Source organism: Xiphophorus couchianus, chromosome 23, assembly GCF_001444195.1.
Source record: "Xiphophorus couchianus chromosome 23, X_couchianus-1.0, whole genome shotgun sequence".
Lineage (NCBI taxonomy): Eukaryota > Metazoa > Chordata > Actinopteri > Cyprinodontiformes > Poeciliidae > Xiphophorus > Xiphophorus couchianus.
The window spans coordinates 16,093,815-16,112,884 of record NC_040250.1 but is presented as its reverse complement, the minus strand read 5'-3'; the positions used below and the strand labels follow the sequence as shown (position 1 = coordinate 16,112,884).

Sequence of the window (19,070 nt, the reverse complement as noted above, 5' to 3'; positions counted from 1 at the left end):
TTATTTATTTATTTATTTATTTATTTTTAGTTACGGTCTTAGCTGACTCCAGTTGATCAGCACCTTGGACAGAGGAAAATCTTCGTATTTTCCTTATATCTATCGGTGTGACTGTCTGTCTTTCTGTATGTCTGTTTGTCTGTCTGAATGTTCGTCTGTATGTCTATCTTATTTTATCGATTCATATTTTACTTTGACTGTGTAAAAATTCTGTAGTTTCCTCTTATATCTCGAGGGGTCGCTGTTGGTTAATGTGAGGAAAATTAAACCTTCTCTTCGACAGAAACGCTCCATCCTCTGTTTTATTCGCAGATTGCCCGACAAAGAGACTCGCTCCGAACTCAACATGCGCTCATAGTGTAATATTCCGTCAGTATTGAACATCTATTCCTTTGTCCATTCGGTTCTTTCAGTGGTTTTTCAAAATGGCTGCTTTGTGGCGTTTAAACAAGGAGGGAATTTTTCCGATGTGGCTGCTGCTCCTCAGCCTCTGTGTCGCAGAGATTGCTGTCGGTCAGGTCCGTTATTCAATCCCCGAAGAGATGTCGACTGGCTCGGTCGTCGGGAATATTGTCCAGGATCTAGGCTTGGATATTAAACGACTGAAGTCTGGGCGTGCCAGGATTTTTACCGAAGACGGCAGTGAGTACATCGGGCTGAATATAGAGAAAGGAACCTTGGTCGTGACTAAAAGGATTGATAGAGAAGAATTGTGCAAGCAGGTGTCTCCCTGCTCTCTGCATTTCCAAATTATTTTAGAAAATCCAATGGAGCTGCAAAGGGTAGACGTAGAGATTACAGATGTGAACGATAATTCTCCGTTTTTTTCTAAAAAAGAATACAATTTCCAGGTTAGCGAATCTGCCTCTTCGGGGTCTCGTTATTTGCTGGAGAGTGCCAAAGATCCAGATGTAGCTCAAAACACCATACAAACATATAAACTAAACCCTACAGACCATTTCAAATTGAACACCGTGTCTCGGTCTGACGGAACAAAGTACATTGAAATGGTTCTTCACACGCTGCTAGACAGAGAGAAACAAGACGAGCACAAACTGACCCTGACTGCGCTAGATGGGGGTAATCCTCAGAAATCCGGATCTGTTCAAATAAATGTGATTGTCTTGGATGCTAATGACAATGCGCCAGTGTTTAGTCAGTCTGTTTACAGAGTCATCGTTCCTGAAAACGCACCTCGAGGTACAGCTGTTGTCAGAGTTAGTGCTACTGATAGTGATAAGGGGGAAAACCAAGAGGTGACGTATTCTTTTTCACAGCATACTAACACTGTGTCATCCCTGTTTAGTATTGATCATCACACTGGAGAAATTACATTAATTGCTGTGTTAGATTATGAAAAAGTTAAGCATTATGAAGTCGATATTGAAGCTACAGACAACGGAGGGTTAACAGACGCCTGTAAGGTTCTGATTGAGGTGACTGACATAAATGATAATCCTCCTATAATCAGCATAATTTCGCTTTCCAACCCCATTCCTGAAGATGCTGAGTTAACTACAGTTATTGCGATGATCAATATTAAAGATTTAGACTCAGGAAAGAATGGCCAAGTTCACTGTTTTATAAACCCAGAACTGCCTTTCAAAATCAAATCATCAACACCTAATTTTTATAGTCTCGTGTCTGATGATGCTCTGGATCGTGAAACTAATCCAGTTTATAATATAACGATAACAGCAGTGGATAAAGGGTCGCCCGCTTTTTCCGCAAACAAAACAATTAATTTAAAAATATCAGATGTAAATGATAACGCCCCGGTGTTCAAACAGCCTTCTTTCACTGCGTTTGTATCTGAAAACAATTCGCCGGGTATGAGTCTTCTGTCTGTCAAAGCCAGGGACAAAGATGATGGAAACAACGCGCGCATTTCTTATTTTCTAGAGGACATCCAGCTGAATGGGATGTCGGCTTTAGCTTATTTTTCGGTAAATGCAGAGAGCGGAGAGATTCTGGCAGTGCGCTCCTTTGACTACGAGCAACTTAAAGAGTTCAACATTCGTATTAAAGCGCAGGATGGAGGCTCGCCTCCGCTCAGCAGCAACGTGACTGTGAAAATCCTGATCCAGGATCAGAACGATAATCCACCCCAGGTTCTTTACCCAGTCCAGACTGGTGGCTCCATGGTGGCTGAAATGGTTCCTCGTTCAGCAGATGTGGGCTACCTGGTGACTAAAGTGGTGGCTGTGGATGTGGACTCTGGACAGAATGCCTGGCTCTCCTATAAACTACAGAAAGCCACAGACAAAGCGCTGTTTGAAGTGGGCTTACAGAATGGAGAAATAAGAACTATCCGTCAGGTGACTGATAAAGATGCTGTGAAACAAAGACTGACTGTCATAGTGGAGGACAACGGGCAGCCCTCTCGTTCAGCTACAGTCATTGTTAACGTGGCGGTGGCGGACAGCTTCCCTGAAGTGTTGTCGGAGTTCAGTGAATTTCCACACGATAAGGAATACAATGATAATCTGACTTTTTACTTAGTGTTGGCTCTGGCTGTGGTTTCCTTCCTGTTCATCACGTGTTTAGTGGTTATTATATCAGTGAAGATCTACAGATGGAGACAGGAGCAAGTATTTTACAAATCTAGTGGGAATCTCCCAGTGATTCCATATTACCCGCCTCTTTATGCAGACGGTACAGGCAATTTAAAGCAGGATTTTGGCTACGAGGTGTACGGCACTACTGACTCTAGGAGGAGTGATGTCAAAGACTTGAGGCCCTTTGGTGAAAGCACTCTGAGTGTTGACCGCAGCGCTAGCAGGACAATGCCAAGGCTTAAAACAGAGTCGGAGAATTTACTAACAGAGGTGAGATCACCACAGCTTCCCTGACATGAATGGTGCCATGCATCGTTTTCTTTCTTTGTAGCTAAATCTTAACAAATTTACTATTTTTAGTTGTCAATAAAACATGTTCTCTACATCCAACACAGTGGATGTTGAATTTATCTTTTTTAGATTACATAAAATATTTTGTCTGCATCCATCCATCCATCCGTTTATTCTGTGCATTTTATAAGGTACATCAATCCTTGACAATAGCTGCCATTTTTAGTACTCTTAACATCAAATCATATTGTTGCTTTGAATTTGTAAAGTAAGAATTTTAGCAGTTGAAAGCACCATAATAAGCTTGATATCACGTGATACTTGTCAATGTTTAAACAAACCTGTACCTCATCTGTGGATTGATTTATAACTAAGTCTTTAATGTATATCAGAAAACCTGACAGAGATGGCATATATATTTCTGATAGCTAAAATGTTTTTTTTTTTTTTAAATTAACACTTCATTTGTGCCCAAGCTTTATTAAAGACTGTTTCCACAGAGAGATACCAAACTGTGCGCTGCACTAGATTTTCAGTGACCTACTTCTCTTCATAACACCATCTAATCATGAGCACTCATTTGTGCGTACAAAGAATTGGAGGAAAGATGGAGACCACATATGTTTTCTTTCAACAGAAGAAATTAATTTTGGGCACAAGAACATTAAAAAAGTGACACGATCTTTGTGATCAAGCGTTTAAATTGTGGTGGAGAAAACGAGGGCACACTCATGACCACAGAGAGACTGACAACAAGGGAGGGACACTGTGATGGTGAGATGCAGAGAGGCAGCGGGGGAGGGGAGGAGGCAGCACAGCCTCAGCAACCCTGTGCAGCAGTGCTAGTGATGCACAGCAGCCATTTTGATCTGGCGCTTGCTTTGTCTGCTGAAATGAGCTGAAAACAGGGAAGTCTTACATGTTTCAAAACATATTTGAATGCAGGTACTTCCTACAGTGTGGAGGATACAGGCACATAGATATTTGTCTTGAAAAAGTATGAAAGGTTTGACATGAGATACAGCAAGACAGGGAGTGTGAAATTGCTTACATAACAATAAATAAGAGAAGGTCAGTAATCAGGATAGAGGCAGCTTGATCAAAATGTAGTGACAAAGGAATTCACCTGGATTATTTTTAAATTGTTTGAAAAAAATAGCAAGGTCATGAAAATACAAATAGAGAGATTGATTAAAATGCACAGCTTTGCATTTTAATGTAATATTTATTTTTGAATTATTGTGGCAGAATAATAAGTCAAAGTTATTATTTTTAAAATACTTTACTTTTTTTTTTTTCTTTTTAATAATTTACTAAAGATCAGTTAATCCTGGCACAGTTGGAGAATAACTTTTCTGTTCTTAAATGGAGTCAGAGTTCATTGAGGGTATAAAATAGTCTGCATGAGACAGTTCTGGGTTATGTTGTAAGTGTATTTTAAAGTGTGGATGTAAAAAGTGCATATGACAAGTAAAAGTGAAAAGTTGTCGTGTTATTTTCACCTGAAAGACTCTATTGTTATTTTTAGATCACATCAATGCTTTTGTTTCAGATTTATCCAAACAGTTTAGCCTCTTTTCCCAGGTTTAAAGTTGTGATGGGGGCATCTTGTCTGTGTTATAATTCCCTTTGATCTCAGTTACCCCATAGGGGTTAATGCTCTCTGAAACATTTGAGCAATCAAGTAAACACTTCAGGCTGTCTGTCAAGCTGCACTAGTTGAATGCCTTATTTTATGATTCTCCTGTAGAAAAACCACCTTTGAAGTTTTAATTACCAGCTATTTTCTGTGCTGCACAACCTCCATGAATCAATTTGGTTAACTTTCCTTTGACTAATCAGATGCAGATGCTCCTGTTTCTCACAGACCCAAGCAGTTCTTTAATGGTCCGGTTCTCCCCAGTAAAGAAGTGTGTTGAGCAGCTGTGTGCCCTTGTTTATGCCGACGGGTCTATTTAGCACTTTCTGCTTTGCTTCTGAGGAAGTGGTTAATGTTAATGCTGTGAGCCGTTTTTTATGTGTTTACAAGTTAGAGCACACATTGTACACAGAGTACCTTTGAAAAGTATCCACATATTTTAACTTTTTTCTTGTTTATGTCACTCTGCAACCACACAAATGAATAAATTTGATTAAATCTTTTGTTATGGAACAACACAAAATAGTGTATAGAAGAGAAGTGGAAAGAAAAGGACACATGGTTTTCTATTTATTTAAAATCTAACCAATTGAAATGTAATAAATCCCCCCAAGTCAGTTCTTTTGCTTAACTGATTTCAAAGCCGTTACAGTTATAAGAGTTTAGGAGGTTGTCAGTAGCTTTGAACATCAAAAATCTGAACATTTTTGCCATTCAGTTTTGTCAAACAGCCTAAACTCAATCACATTGAGTGAACTGCAGTGTTAAAGTCCTGCAGCAGATTCTCAACTGAATTTGGGTCTGGAAAAGGTTTTTCTATTACATGAAAATGCTTGGAAGTACATCCTTTCATTTTAGCTTTGGCTGTATGTTTAGGTAAATGTTCACTTCTGTGACTGGCTAGTAATTGATTCCACCTTTACACCAGTTCTTATCAACTTCCCTTACCTTCCTAAAGAATACCACCGACACAGCATGGTACTGCCACACCTACTTTTCACTGTGGGAATTTACATGTAGGCTAACAAGTCCTCGTCTGACCAGAGAATGTTGTCCCACATTTGCTACAGTTCACCAGTGTTCTCTAGCAAACCTCCAAAACCTTTGTAGAGTCACTAAATTTATACTACAGCTAAAATACAAAAGATACATTCAAGTAAAATGAGCTGAATATGCATGTATGTCACACAGATTTTATTTGTAAAAATAGAAAATTTAAACCATGCAACACTTTATTTTCATTTAATAATGTGCTTCTTTGTGTCGTTCCATCAAATAAAATATCTGAAAAACACATCGACATTTGTGCTTGTAACAATAAGAAAACTTCAAGAGGTATGGATACTTTTGCAAAATATTGCACTGTAGGGACTTGAGAGTGTGATATGCACTTACTTGTGACATACAGTACCTTTCTTAAATATTTCGAATGGACAGTATTCACATCACAATAGAGTTAATTGTATTGTGAGTACTGTACTTACTGTTTGTAAGTGGAGACTGTTTTTTCTATGTTCACTTTTGTGTTTGCTTAGTTGGTATTTTGAATTTAACCTTCAATCTATTTTAGTAGATTTTCTCATCTTCTGCTTCTCTTTCTAGTTTTTCTTTAGGTGTGCTGTTTATCTTTTGGGATTTTTCTGCTTCAAATGTATTTTACTGTTATGGGTGAATAAGATGACAGTGAGAGGAAAATCTAACTTGGATGAACTCATTTTCTATGGAACTTATAAATTATGTTTAAAACAGAATTGACTGCTGTTCAAGATGTGAAAGTGTCAAAAACATAATTAGTGGTGTTAGATAACACCACTAATCAGTTGTAACATGTTTAATCATAAGAAGTGCATGTTTTTGGTATGTAAAACATTGCTTAGTTTTCAACCTTTATGTATTAGCGTGATTTAGAGTCACCTTTGTGCTCAAATAAAACACTAACTTCAGAATATCAAATAAGGTTTGCAAGACACAAGCAATGTTCCCTCTAAGCTGCGCTTCTGCGCAATCGCGCACTGCTCGCACATCCTCAGCGCACAATAAAATCTATGCAGCGCATAAAATAAAATCCAACGTAAACTACACATTGAGCTCAGACATCAGTTTTAACTATGGACCAATAACGTATAACGATCTAACTCGGTGAGTCACAGGTGTCCAGCCAATGATACGATGCGGCTCACTTACGCTACGTAGCCAATCATTGCATGCTATTGTGTGTACGTGCCTTGCGCTGTGGCACCGTGCAGATTTGCTAGGTAGGAAAAGTACGGCGGTGTTAAGAGACGCTAAAGCTACCACCCTATCATGGCTAAGCGAACAGTGGGCAGTGGGACATCCACTCATCAAGCCAAAGCAAAACAGAAATGCGTTTCTTTTAAGATGGAATGGCTGTCGGAGCTTGTGCAAAAAGAAGAACAAGTAGTGAAACTGGGTGAGACTTTTTCTTTTTCGAGTGAGAAAGTTTACTCTGCAAAACATGCAGCGAAGCCAAAGTAGCAAGCAAGTTTTCAGAGGGAAAAATGGACTGAATGGAAGTTGGACTACCACTGGAGAAGTGAGAAAGACAGACGTGAAAAAACTGAAATTAAATATTTTAAGACAAAGAGTTACAAGAAATTAGACATTATCACAAGCTAGAGCTCACATTTCATTGTGCAGAATGTGAATGTTTTAATGTGAACAACAAGTTATGTCTGAAAGGTGAAATTGTCTCATTTCTCACCATGGCCAAAGCAGGACTCTTATATATAACATAATATGCATCTCATGAACAGCAATATTTTTGTTTTTTTCATTTTAAGTGGGGCAAATCACTTATATAAAAAGCAAACTAATGGAAGTTGCTGCTGTAATCTGATTCTTTTAATAAGCCATGTAACTTTCTATGATCCCAGATTTATAACAGGTGTAATACAGGTGTGTGGCCATAGTGCGCACAGCTGATGTTGCTCACAGTGGTCCTCAGTTTACTCAGGGAGCCTGTGTGCATGCCCAGACACATGAAAAATTAGAGGGAACATTGGACACAAGTAAGATAACCTATACACTTGTTTACATTTAATTATTTTGTAATTTTATACCAATGCAAACAACTTACTTCACTGGCTATTTATAAAATTAGCATTTAATCAAATGATTTGTTTTAAACATATTCAATTTGACAAAACTGGATAGCCACTGTTCATCTGCCTGTCTTGGTTTCCAACAGTGCTCCTCTTTCCTCCTGATCTCATTTTCTGCATCCCTCCCCTCCCCCTCTCCAGCTGCACCACTTTGCTGCAGAGAAAGAAAGGCACACAGAGAAAAAGGGAGAGGAAAATTGTAAATGCAGGACGTTTTTATCATGTCTATAAAAAGATTTGTGGCTTCTGGTTGCTTCTTTGTGATGCTTTGACCAAAAAACAAATGGTGTCCTTTGTACCGTTTTTACATCTAATCAAGAGATTTGAGTGTGCTCTGTTTTGATGTTATGTATGTTCTGGTTTAACCGATATACACATATATTTGTCAGAAAATGTAATTTCTTGTCTCTGTCTGGTGCCATATGCCATCTCCATGTTGTTGTTGCCTCTTTTTTTTTTTTAGTTTTTTTTTTACCAACCCAGTTGCTTGCAGTGAGCAGGATAGATTGCAAGCAGGGGAGGTGGGATGTGGTACCATAGCAACAAGCTGACTCACTGGCAAGACTGTACCATTTTCTGTATCTATGGGGGTCAGCAGCCGATGCAGCCCACACTGTATGATAAGTACATGTGCGTATTGAATCTGAGAGGCCAGGAATCACCCCTGTTTTGCTTCAGTGTTCTCAGACCTTGGGTGTGTGATGATAAAGAGGGCTTTGAGGGGAGGTTATAATGGCTTCTGGTGATATTTTATTTTCCAATCTTTGTAGGATGCCCTGTTGTCAAGACCTAAAGCTCATAATATGTAATGATTCAACCCATATATTATTAGATCTCTTTGTTTGTCTCAAAGTTGCATAACAGTAACATTTTTTTTTTACATTAAATTACAGTAAAGTCTAATTAATACAGATGGTGTATTGCTTTGTCCCAAAAGCTTAGATTTGACATGAAATCTAAAAGCAGTCATGCCTGCATCAGCTGTGACAAACAGGAGGATAATAATCTCATTAATATGCCACAGAGCTGTTTCAGGCCATCGCCTTGAGGCCCTCTGCTGTTGGTATTGAGGTAGTGATTCTGTGCATTAGTGCAGCATTTTTGATACATTCATAGATTGATCATGTAATATGGTTCTTGTATTTGCTTCACTTTGATAATTGTTACTTTTTTAGACAGTATTGGTTGATCTTTGTATAGATTTGTCAGAAGGTTGGTGTACGTTTTTTAAGAAAAAGATAGTGAAAGCTGTTGAAAATATTTCAAAAATACTAAGGATACATTTTTATTTATACACTACCTTCTTTATACTACATTCTGCAATTCTTTATACTTATATTTTATTTTCCTTACTCTTCTAAGCAAATTTATAACTCTTTTCTACTAGGGTTCACTCTTGATTCCTGTTGTTTATTTTCGTTTGTGTATCATTCCTCTCTGTCTCTTTCAACCCCATGAATCTAACATTTACACACATTTTCTTATGATTACAAGCTCACATCTAGGCTTCATCACTGCAGTTTTACATATATGTATATTTTAGTATTTTTTTTTAAATACATGCCAAACCTATTCCATAAGCACATTCTACAGTTATTTACATATATATTTCTATGAGCTCTTTACTTTCAATCTAAATGTTTCAAGTGTATTTTTAGCAGCACTCAATATTTTCTACACAGCATAAATACAAATATGTAAAGTAGCAAATTTGGTTTTCTCTTTAACACCAAACAACTTGCAACTTTATTTGTTGGTAAGTATGATGCATTCCCCACAGACTGCGTATGCCCACCACCAGTCTAACAGATTTCCTTTCTTCTGTTTTTTCTTTTCCATGTCCTTCTTTCTCCATGATGGCTGTCCTGCTTCCTCCCCAACCTGTGTCGAATCCTGGCTCACCTAATAAGGTAAGAAATTGTTTCTATCTATATAAGTCATAGTACATCCAACAAAGCACATACAGTTGCACACAATCGTTATAGGCATCCTGACAGTCAGTCATGTTAATTTCACCTTGCATGAACACAGTTAAAACACAAACCGTTTTATAGCTCAAACTGCCAATATTCACTCTGACAGAAGCCAATTGTGTGATTTATTCACAAGGTACACATCTAATGACATACACATGTTACATACAGTATGTGACATTGCGAAAGTTTGATTTCACCCTATCATATTGGTGTATTGTCTTCATGGATTCAAAGTTTCTTTAATCTATTAAAAGGATCTTCATCAGAAGTTCTCTAGACTTTCTTAAAGTCTCTTGAAATTGATCTGAGCACTTTGACTATATTGTACTGATTATTGTCAGCGTTTTTATGTGACCGAGGTAGCCTATCATGTTGTGAAGTGTGTGTTTATAGAAAATGGAATATATTGACACATTAAGAATATCTTGACCAGATAAATAATAAACATATGGAAATTATGTCTTTATAAAACAGGGAAATGACCCAGCAAAGCCCTGACACGGGATCTAAAGAATCCATTGTTCTTTAGCTGATTATCATAACTATGTTAAATGCTCTTTAGTTGTTCCTAAAGTAGTTTGTCATGTGTGCAAATCTGCTGTCTTTAGTGTTTTATTACAGTTGAGTTGACTAAAGGAAGCACAATTTGGGAACCAACTGTGTTTTTGTAATAGAATGATAATAATGTGCTAAGACTAGACTGCTAGCTTTGAGACGTTGTGTAGCACATATGCTGTGAGAACACTCAGATTTAGAAAACTTTTTTTGAATTGATTAATTGATCACATAATTTAGTGGTCTAATAAACAAACTACTGTGAAATTTGTCAAGGGTTTCGAAAACCAGTTCTAGTAGAATAGAAATAATTAAAATGGGATTAAAAACTCAGAAAGGAATGTTTCAAGACTTTTGCAAAGTGCTGTGTCTTAAAAATGAATTAACTTTTTCATGGCAACTGAAACTGTTATATCTCAGGTAGTCGCTATGTACTGTTAACAACACTGATGTAAAATATTTTGTGTGTCTTGCTGCTCACAGCACAACATAATCACTAGAGGGTCTCTTAAGCTTCACTGAAACTTCACTTGTCATCATTTGAAGAATATTTGTAACTCATTCTGCAGATTAGATACAGTTAGGTTACCTAAAGATGCACAAGATTTAAGGAAACCAAAAAGTTTCAAACTGGACTGTGTGTTGTAAGACAGCTTTACTTGCTAATAGGCTTATGTGGTTTAAGAAAAGTATTAGCAGTAAAGACACTCTGGTACTTTGAGTTCAGCTGAAGTGCCAGAGATTATGACCTAAGTGAAGTATATAGGTTAAGTAAAAAGGAAAGTACAACAATAAATATGTTTTCCTGTACAATAACAATAGAACAAATATAATAACTAACACACAAACATCAGTGAATATAAAACACTTTGATCTAAAACTGAAACTGAGACCCAGACTCAGTCATGACTGAAATAAGGTAAATATGTTTTGTTTTCCTTCTGTGAGTCCAGGTAAGTGTACTTGAAGAAATAGTGTTGCATGATTATATTGGCTTGCTGTGGGTTTGTGTTGATTCTTTATTTGTTTACTTAGCTTTGACCTAATTATTTACACACACCTACAGTACAAAGATCACTTAAATGCAAACACATGTTCATCAGCAATAAACATGTTAAAAATAAACCACAGTAAAACTTCTAAGTTTGTCTAATTTTTATGTTGATTATTGGAAAGGAGTATTCATTTAGAGTTTTTTATTTTTATTTTCAGTTAATATTTTATTGTGAACTTTGTTGCACAATTGCCAACATAATACAATGTTGGCAATTGGTTGAAAAAAAAAAACTTTAAATGGTTGAAAAAGACTTTCAGGGAAAACAGTGGAAAATAGTTTTGCAAAACTAAATAATCTCTATAACAAGAAAATGAAGATAAAATAAGAACCTTTGCAAATAATGCCTTGTAGTTCTTTTTGTATCTTTTTTATGTTCACATTTCTAAATCCATTGAGAAAATGTTGTTTTCGGGTTTTAGTACAGGGCTGCTGGATTGTACTAGGCATCCAAACTTGTCATGGCAACGCTCAAACATGCTGCTCCATATCAGAACATACAAATTTTACAATTCACAAGTTTTAAAGGTATAAGGCTGTATGCTTATTTTTCCTGTTTGAGCTCAGAAACTACACTTACAGGCATGTTAACAGCTATTTTTGTTAATTAAACTTCTGTATGTGTATGTGTTTAAGTAAATAAATATAAGTAAATAAATAAATAAGCTCCGGGGTTTGCTGTCGTCTACTGGGGAAAAAGAAAAGGCAAGAAAGGAAAAGGGAACAAAAGAAAAGAAAAGAGTAGAAGAGAAAAGAAAAGGATGAAAAGAAAAAAGCAATCTGTGATAGGTGAGTTGTGTTGTTGTTGTTGTTCTGCCTCCCTGCAGAGACAGACTGTGAGGGCTGTTACGTCTGCAGCATCTTGCAGCTGCATCACTTCGCCGCCTGTGTGGCGCTGTCCGCACAGCCGGTGGTGCTGAAATACTCTCCGGCTCACCCCTCCCTTTGTCTCCTTTCCTCTCACACTCGACTCTCCACGTCTCCGTCTGTGCTGCTCTGCTCTTTCTACATAGTCTGAACAGAACAAACAGCAAAATATTATTCTGATCTTTTTTTGTTTGTTTTGTTTTTAATCTATTCCGAAAGTAAACAATCTGCTTCTTTTGTATTTATTGATTAATTTAGGACCTTCGCTCCTGGAATATATGGTTGTTTTTTTTATAGAACAGATTAAACAGCCTCCATGTCTGTTAGTGTGTGTGGGAGAGAAAGAGAGAGACAGGAAAAGAGAGAGATAGAGAGAGAGCCGCAGTGAGTCCCTTTCTGCATCGTGTGCTCTTCCCCTCCCTTTTCATTTGCTCTACAAACCTCCATACGGATGTTTTACGTCAGTCGCTGTCAGAGATCTTTTTTTGTCTAAGCTGTGCAGAGAGCTGCGAGGACGTCATGGAGTATGCAGGCTGCACTGACTGTGTGTCACCACGGGAAGGCAACAAAGAGCCTTGCCTTCCACAGATGCAGGTGCAAGCTTGCAGATGAACACAATAAAAAGGACAGACTGATTAATAAAAACGATGTTGTTTAATAATGCAACTGTACACGTATTACTGTATTTGTGCATCTACTCTCTGGAAGTTTTAATAGTGAAATACATTCTTGTGTGTATATATTCATATTACATAAATATTACAAAAGAGATTAAAGTAATACTTACGTCTAATATGGAATATTATTCCATCTAATAAATTAATTAAATACAGTTTGTTTTTTTTATCTGTGTTAATACGTCACATTTGCGTGGACCTGATTGGTGGAAATCCCTCTGCTCTGTGCACCAATGATGTTAAGAGCTGTACAAAGAGATCTACTCTGTCTCAGTGAGAAGCGTCAGCTCAGAAGCGCTACAATGTCCTGCACAAGAAGAGACGGATGCAGACACGAAGCATGAATTTTACTGTTGATTTCCAAGCCTCGTCTGCGTTGGATTACAAACAATATCTTCAGTTCAGAGGTTGGGACTGGGGTGAAACGATATGGAGCGTGCGGGACGTGGAATAATGTGGAACAAATTGTCAACATGGCAGGTGCTTCTGTGGTGGCATAATTTCTTTATCTTGTGGAGTACAATAGACGCGCAGACTCGCTACAGCATCCCTGAGGAGCTGAAACGGGGATCCGTGGTGGGAAATATAGCCAAAGATTTGGGTTTGCTTGTGCCTGAACTGCTTCGGCGTAAAATGCGGATAACCTCGGAGGCTGGTAAGCAGTATTTTAATGTAGACTTGGGAAAGGGAGAGCTGCTGGTGACCGACAGAATAGACAGGGAGGAATTGTGTGGACAAAGGCCGTCCTGTTTGCTGCCTTTGGAGCTGGTTATAGATAACCCGCTGCAGGTGCACAGAGTTGAAATTGAAATACAGGATACGAACGATCATTCCCCTAGTTTTCTCACTAAAGAGAAAGTGGTGAAAATTGCGGAGTTAGTAAATCCAGGTGCGCGGTTTCCCTTAGAGAGTGCCACTGATCCTGATGTCGGTGCTAATTCTGTACGCACGTATCTCATAAGCAAAAATGAGCATTTTAAATTGACAGTTAAAAATCTTAAAGATGGGAGAAAAATTCCTGAACTGGTGCTTGAAAAAGCTCTTGATCGAGAGACGCAGGCTGTACACAACCTCGTCATTACAGCTGTGGACGGGGGAGATCCGGTGCGTTCAGGGACGTCAGAAATCACAGTTATAGTTCTCGATAACAATGATAATGCACCGCAATTTGAAAAACAAGTATATGAAGCTAACGTCAGCGAAAGGTCTGCAATTGGAACCGAAATCCTGCAGGTTAAAGCTTCAGATGCAGATGAAGGACTGAATGGAGAAATAGAATATGTGTTTGCAGAGCAAACTTCAGATATTATTTTATCCTTATTTGACATCAACCCATCCACTGGGGTTATTACTGTCAAAGGGGTTTTAGACCATGAATCAAATTCTTTACACAGATTCGATATAACTGCAAAAGACAAAGGAAGTCCGGAAATGGACGGTCATTGTGGAGTGGAAATCAAAATAAATGACATCAATGACAATAATCCTGAAATAGTTGTTACCTCTTTAACAACACCCGTTCCCGAAGACTCTGCAATTGGAACAGTCATTGCAATCATAAGCACAAGAGACGCAGACTCAGGTGACAATGGGAAAGTGACATTAACGTTGTCACCCAAATCCCTGTTCAAATTAAACCCATCGATCTCAAAACATTTTTCACTAGTCACAAATGGTCCACTTGACCGTGAAAAAAATAGCCAGTATAGTATTAAGATAACCGCCTCTGATTCTGGAAAACCGCCATTAACAAGTGAAAAAACAATAATAGTTCAACTTTTGGATGTAAATGACAATCCACCAGTTTTCTCTCAAAAATTGTACACAGTTTATGTTAAAGAAAACAATGATCCAGGGATGATTTTGTGCTCGGTATCAGCATCTGATCTGGATTCTGGTGAAAACGCAAAGATCTCTTACTCCATACTGGACTCTAAAGTGCAGGACGTCTCTGTCTCGTCTTATGTTTACATTAACTCAGATAACGGGAGCATCTACAGCATGCACTCGTTTGACTATGAGAAGCTGAAAGTGTTTCAGATTCAGGTTCAGGCAAAGGACCAGGGCTCTCCCTCTCTCAGCAGCAACGCCACTGTCCATGTTTTCATCCTGGACCAGAACGATAATACCCCCGCTGTTATTTACCCCTCCTCCGCTGCCCTGGGCTCCCTCTCTCATCAGAGGATGCCCCGCTCCGCTAAAGCGGGTCACCTGGTTACTAAGGTAACAGCCGTGGACGCTGATTCGGGCCATAATGCCTGGATCTCATACAGACTAGCGGAGGCCACAGACGCCTCTCTGTTCACCGTCAATCAGTACACAGGAGAGGTGAGGACTAAACGCGCTGTGTACGAGCAGGACGACTCCTCTCAGAGGCTGCTGATAGAGATCAAGGACGACGGGCAGCCGGTTCAGTCTGCCACCGCCACGGTGTCCATCCTACTGGAGGACGGTCTCCACGAACCCATTTTAGACCTCCGACACAAAATGTCCGAGCCCAGCAAGAAAACTGGCAGAATCACCCTTTATTTGATTCTGTCTCTGGCCTCAGTGTCCGTGCTGTCTCTGGTGACTTTTCTCATCCTGGCGGTGAAATGCATCAGGGGCAGCAGAAGCAGCGGGAGCTGCTGCATGAGAAGGAGCGACTGTGATGATTACAAGAACCCCAACAGAAACCTGCAGATTCAGCTCAACACTGATGGACCTATAAAATACGTGGAGGTCCTGGGAGGAGACATGATGTCTCAGAGTCAGTCGTTCAGGTCCTGCATGTCTCCGATGTCAGAGTACAGTGATTTCACATTGATCAAACCCAGCAGCACCACAGACTTTAAAGAAGTCATCAGTGTTCTGGACGCGTCTTTACCCGACAGCACCTGGACCTTTGAGAGCCAACAGGTGAGCTAATTCAACGTTGGCCAGGTTGTGTCGAAAAATATGAATTTTTAAAATTTTTTATCAACTGTTAATTGTTCTATGTTAGTCAAAACTCGAAAGCTTTTGCTTTAATGAGACACATGCATAAAATTATCGTATCTGAAGAGATTTGTAGTCTGTTATTATTCATTGTATTGAAGTTAAGTGTTTCCCTATTTTTCTCAGCTTCTTTCTCTTTTTAGTTCTTTCTATCTATTTTTTCTTTCTTTCCTCTAGTTATTTTATTTTCATTCAATGAGGTCTGACAAGTAATGTATTTACCACATTAATCAAAAATATTCATATGCGCATTTATATTCTTGACGCTGTGGCGCAGTAGCGTGGATTAGATTCCTTCCTATTGGATTATATGTTTTGAGGCGCTGAACCAATAGGATTCAGAACTGTACAAAGCAATCTAGTCCCTCCCCCCTTTCAGCTTCTGTGGTCCTACACTCACAATGCAGAGTGCCAGAGGAGAGACGGGGACGAGATTTATTTTGCAATATGAAGATTTTATGTTTGGACTTAAATCCACACACAATAACTTGTAATCAATTAGTAGAGAATGACAGGTGAGATGATTGATCTAGCATTGCTTCTGAACACAACATCGACTGGAATGGATGTGTTATAACGGACCAAGGATGACAAAGAGAAATGGATACCGAGACTGGAGATGGCTGGTGCTTTGGTGGCAGTATTTCTTTATCTTGTGGAGTACAACAGACGGACAGACTCGTTACAATATACAGGAGGAGCTGAAACGGGGTTCGGTGGTCGGAAATCTTGCAAAAGATTTGGGTCTGTCGTTAGCTGAGATTTTTGATCGCAAACTCACCGTCGCCTCTGAGGCTGGTAAGCAATATTTTACCGTAGATGCTGGGAAGGGTGAGCTGGTAGTGAATGACAGAATAGACAGAGAGGCTTTATGTGCACAAAGCGCCAGCTGTGTGTTGCCTCTGCAGGTCGTCATTGAAGACCCACTGCAGCTGTTTCGAGTAGAAATTCAAATTCAAGATATCAACGATAATTCCCCTAGATTCCCGTCAAGTGATGTGTTACTGGACATTTCGGAATCCACAATTATCGGAGCTCATTTTCCGCTAGAAAGTGCGGTAGATCTAGATGTTGGCATTAATTCACTGAAGTCATATACGCTGAGTAAAGACGAGTGCTTTAGTATAAGACTTAAGGAGGTCGCTGGAGGAAGAAAAGTCCCCGAATTAATTCTGTCGAAACTGATAGACAGAGAGAAAAAAGCTGTTCACAAGCTTCTGTTGACAGCTCTAGATGGAGGTAACCCGGTAAGAACAGGGACTGCGCAGATAACTATTAAAGTCCTTGACATAAACGATAATATTCCTGCTTTTGAAAAAAACTTGTATAAAGTATCCGTTGCAGAAAACGCTGCGGAGGGCGCATTAATAGTACAGACAAAAGCAACAGACTCCGATGAGAATCAAAATGGAGAGATAGAATATTCATTTGGCGCTCACACGTCAGAGACAGTGCTCTCTATTTTTTCCATCGATCCTACGTCAGGAAAACTATTCCTTAAAGGAAAACTAGATTTTGAAAATAATGCTAATTTTGAATTGGACATCAGTGCAAAAGATAAAGGGAGCCCAAGAATGGAGGGACATTGTATTGTTCATGTTGAAGTTTTAGATGTCAATGATAATGCTCCAGAAATAATACTAACGTCTCGACCAAAGCCTGTGAGCGAAGACTCGCCTAATGGCACTGTAGTCGCTCTGATCAGCGCTCGGGACCATGACTCCGGTGATAACGGAAAAGTACAATTACAGCTCCCTAAAAACAGTAACTTTGCGCTGAAACCCTCGTTTTCACAAAACTACGCACTTGTTACAAATGGTGTTTTAGATCGAGAAAAAGATTCCGAATATAGTATTGAGATAACAGCCACAGATATGGGCTCCAATCCACTGTCCAGCAGAAAAACTATTCATGTCAGCATCACTGATGTAAATGATAATCCACCTATTTTTAATCAGCCCTCCTATAATGTGTATATAAAAGAGAATAGATTACCAGGATCTATACTTTATTCAGTATCAGCATCTGATCTGGATTCTGGTGAAAACGCAAAGATCTCTTACTCCATACTGGACTCTAAAGTGCAGGACGTCTCTGTCTCGTCTTATGTTTACATTAACTCAGATAACGGGAGCATCTACAGCATGCACTCGTTTGACTATGAGAAGCTGAAAGTGTTTCAGATTCAGGTTCAGGCAAAGGACCAGGGCTCTCCCTCTCTCAGCAGCAACGCCACTGTCCATGTTTTCATCCTGGACCAGAACGATAATACCCCCGCTGTTATTTACCCCTCCTCCGCTGCCCTGGGCTCCCTCTCTCACCAGAGGATGCCCCGCTCCGCTAAAGCGGGTCACCTGGTTACCAAGGTAACGGCCGTGGACGCTGACTCGGGCCATAATGCCTGGATCTCATACAGACTAGCGGAGGCCACAGACGCCTCTCTGTTCACCGTCAATCAGTACACAGGAGAGGTGAGGACTAAACGCGCTGTGTACGAGCAGGACGACTCCTCTCAGAGGCTGCTGATAGAGATCAAGGACGACGGGCAACCGGTTCAGTCCGCCACCGCCACGGTGTCCATCCTACTGGAGGACGGTCTCCATGAACCCATTTTAGACCTCCGACACAAAATGTCCGAGCCCAGCAAGAAAACTGGCAGAATCACCCTTTATTTGATTCTGTCTCTGGCCTCAGTGTCCGTGCTGTCTCTGGTGACTTTTCTCATCCTGGCGGTGAAATGCATCAGGGGCAGCAGAAGCAGCGGGAGCTGCTGCATGAGAAGGAGCGACTGTGATGATTACAAGAACCCCAACAGAAACCTGCAGATTCAGCTCAACACTGACGGACCTATAAAATACGTGGAGGTCCTGGGAGGAGACATGATGTCTCAGAGTCAGTCGTTCAGGTCCTGCATGTCTCCGATGTCAGAGTACAGTGATTTCACATTGATCAAACCCAGCAGCACCACAGACTTTAAAGAAGTCATCAGTGTTCTGGACGCGTCTTTACCCGACAGCACCTGGACCTTTGAGAGCCAGCAGGTGAGCTCACCATGACATTAAAGATAACTTTAACAGGTTCATATCTACATAACTCAAAACGTAGTCAAACGGATATTTACTCCTGATTTGAAATTCAGAAAGGACATGTCAGTTTATTGCAACATATTTGAAAATTGAAATCATAAATGTTGAAACTAACTTAATATTTTTGTCAACCATGAATGTTTTTGGTGTGCTACCGGCTGACAATTTATTCTTCACAATACCTGCATGAAAATGGCAGAAATGGTGAGAGCTACTTGATGTTTCAGCACCAGCGTGTGGACAGCGACACGCTGGAGGACACATTGTTG

The 19,070-nt window shown here is 39.6% G+C and overlaps 2 protein-coding genes and 1 pseudogene across 42 annotated transcripts in view; all 3 read left to right on the top strand.

Moving 5' to 3' along the window:
• LOC114138950 (protocadherin gamma-C5-like) overlaps window positions 1–19,070 on the top strand; it is a 238,954-nt gene that overhangs the window by 183,717 nt on the left and 36,167 nt on the right. Inside the window, exon 1 of one of the 41 annotated variants that reach the window (XM_028008493.1) lies at window positions 83–2,828. The exons of the other annotated variants lie outside the window; for them this stretch is intronic. Coding sequence (XP_027864294.1) covers window positions 426–2,828 — 2,403 coding nt within the window. The 5' untranslated portion in view covers window positions 83–425. Of the gene's footprint in view, window positions 1–82; window positions 2,829–19,070 lie in introns of those variants that run through there. 41 annotated transcript variants of the gene reach the window in all.
• On the top strand, window positions 12,928–15,678 carry LOC114138957 (protocadherin gamma-C5-like). The gene has a single exon (XM_028008525.1). It carries the CDS (start codon window positions 13,169–13,171, stop codon window positions 15,644–15,646), a length of 2,478 nt encoding a protein of 825 aa, XP_027864326.1. The 5' UTR covers window positions 12,928–13,168; the 3' UTR covers window positions 15,647–15,678.
• LOC114138955 (protocadherin gamma-C5 pseudogene) lies at window positions 16,149–18,786 on the top strand (annotated as a pseudogene).

Coding starts and splice junctions, on each gene's coding strand:
- LOC114138957 (XM_028008525.1), top strand. CDS start 13,169: ATGGAGCGTGCGGGACGTGGAATAATGTGGAACAAATTGTCAACATGG.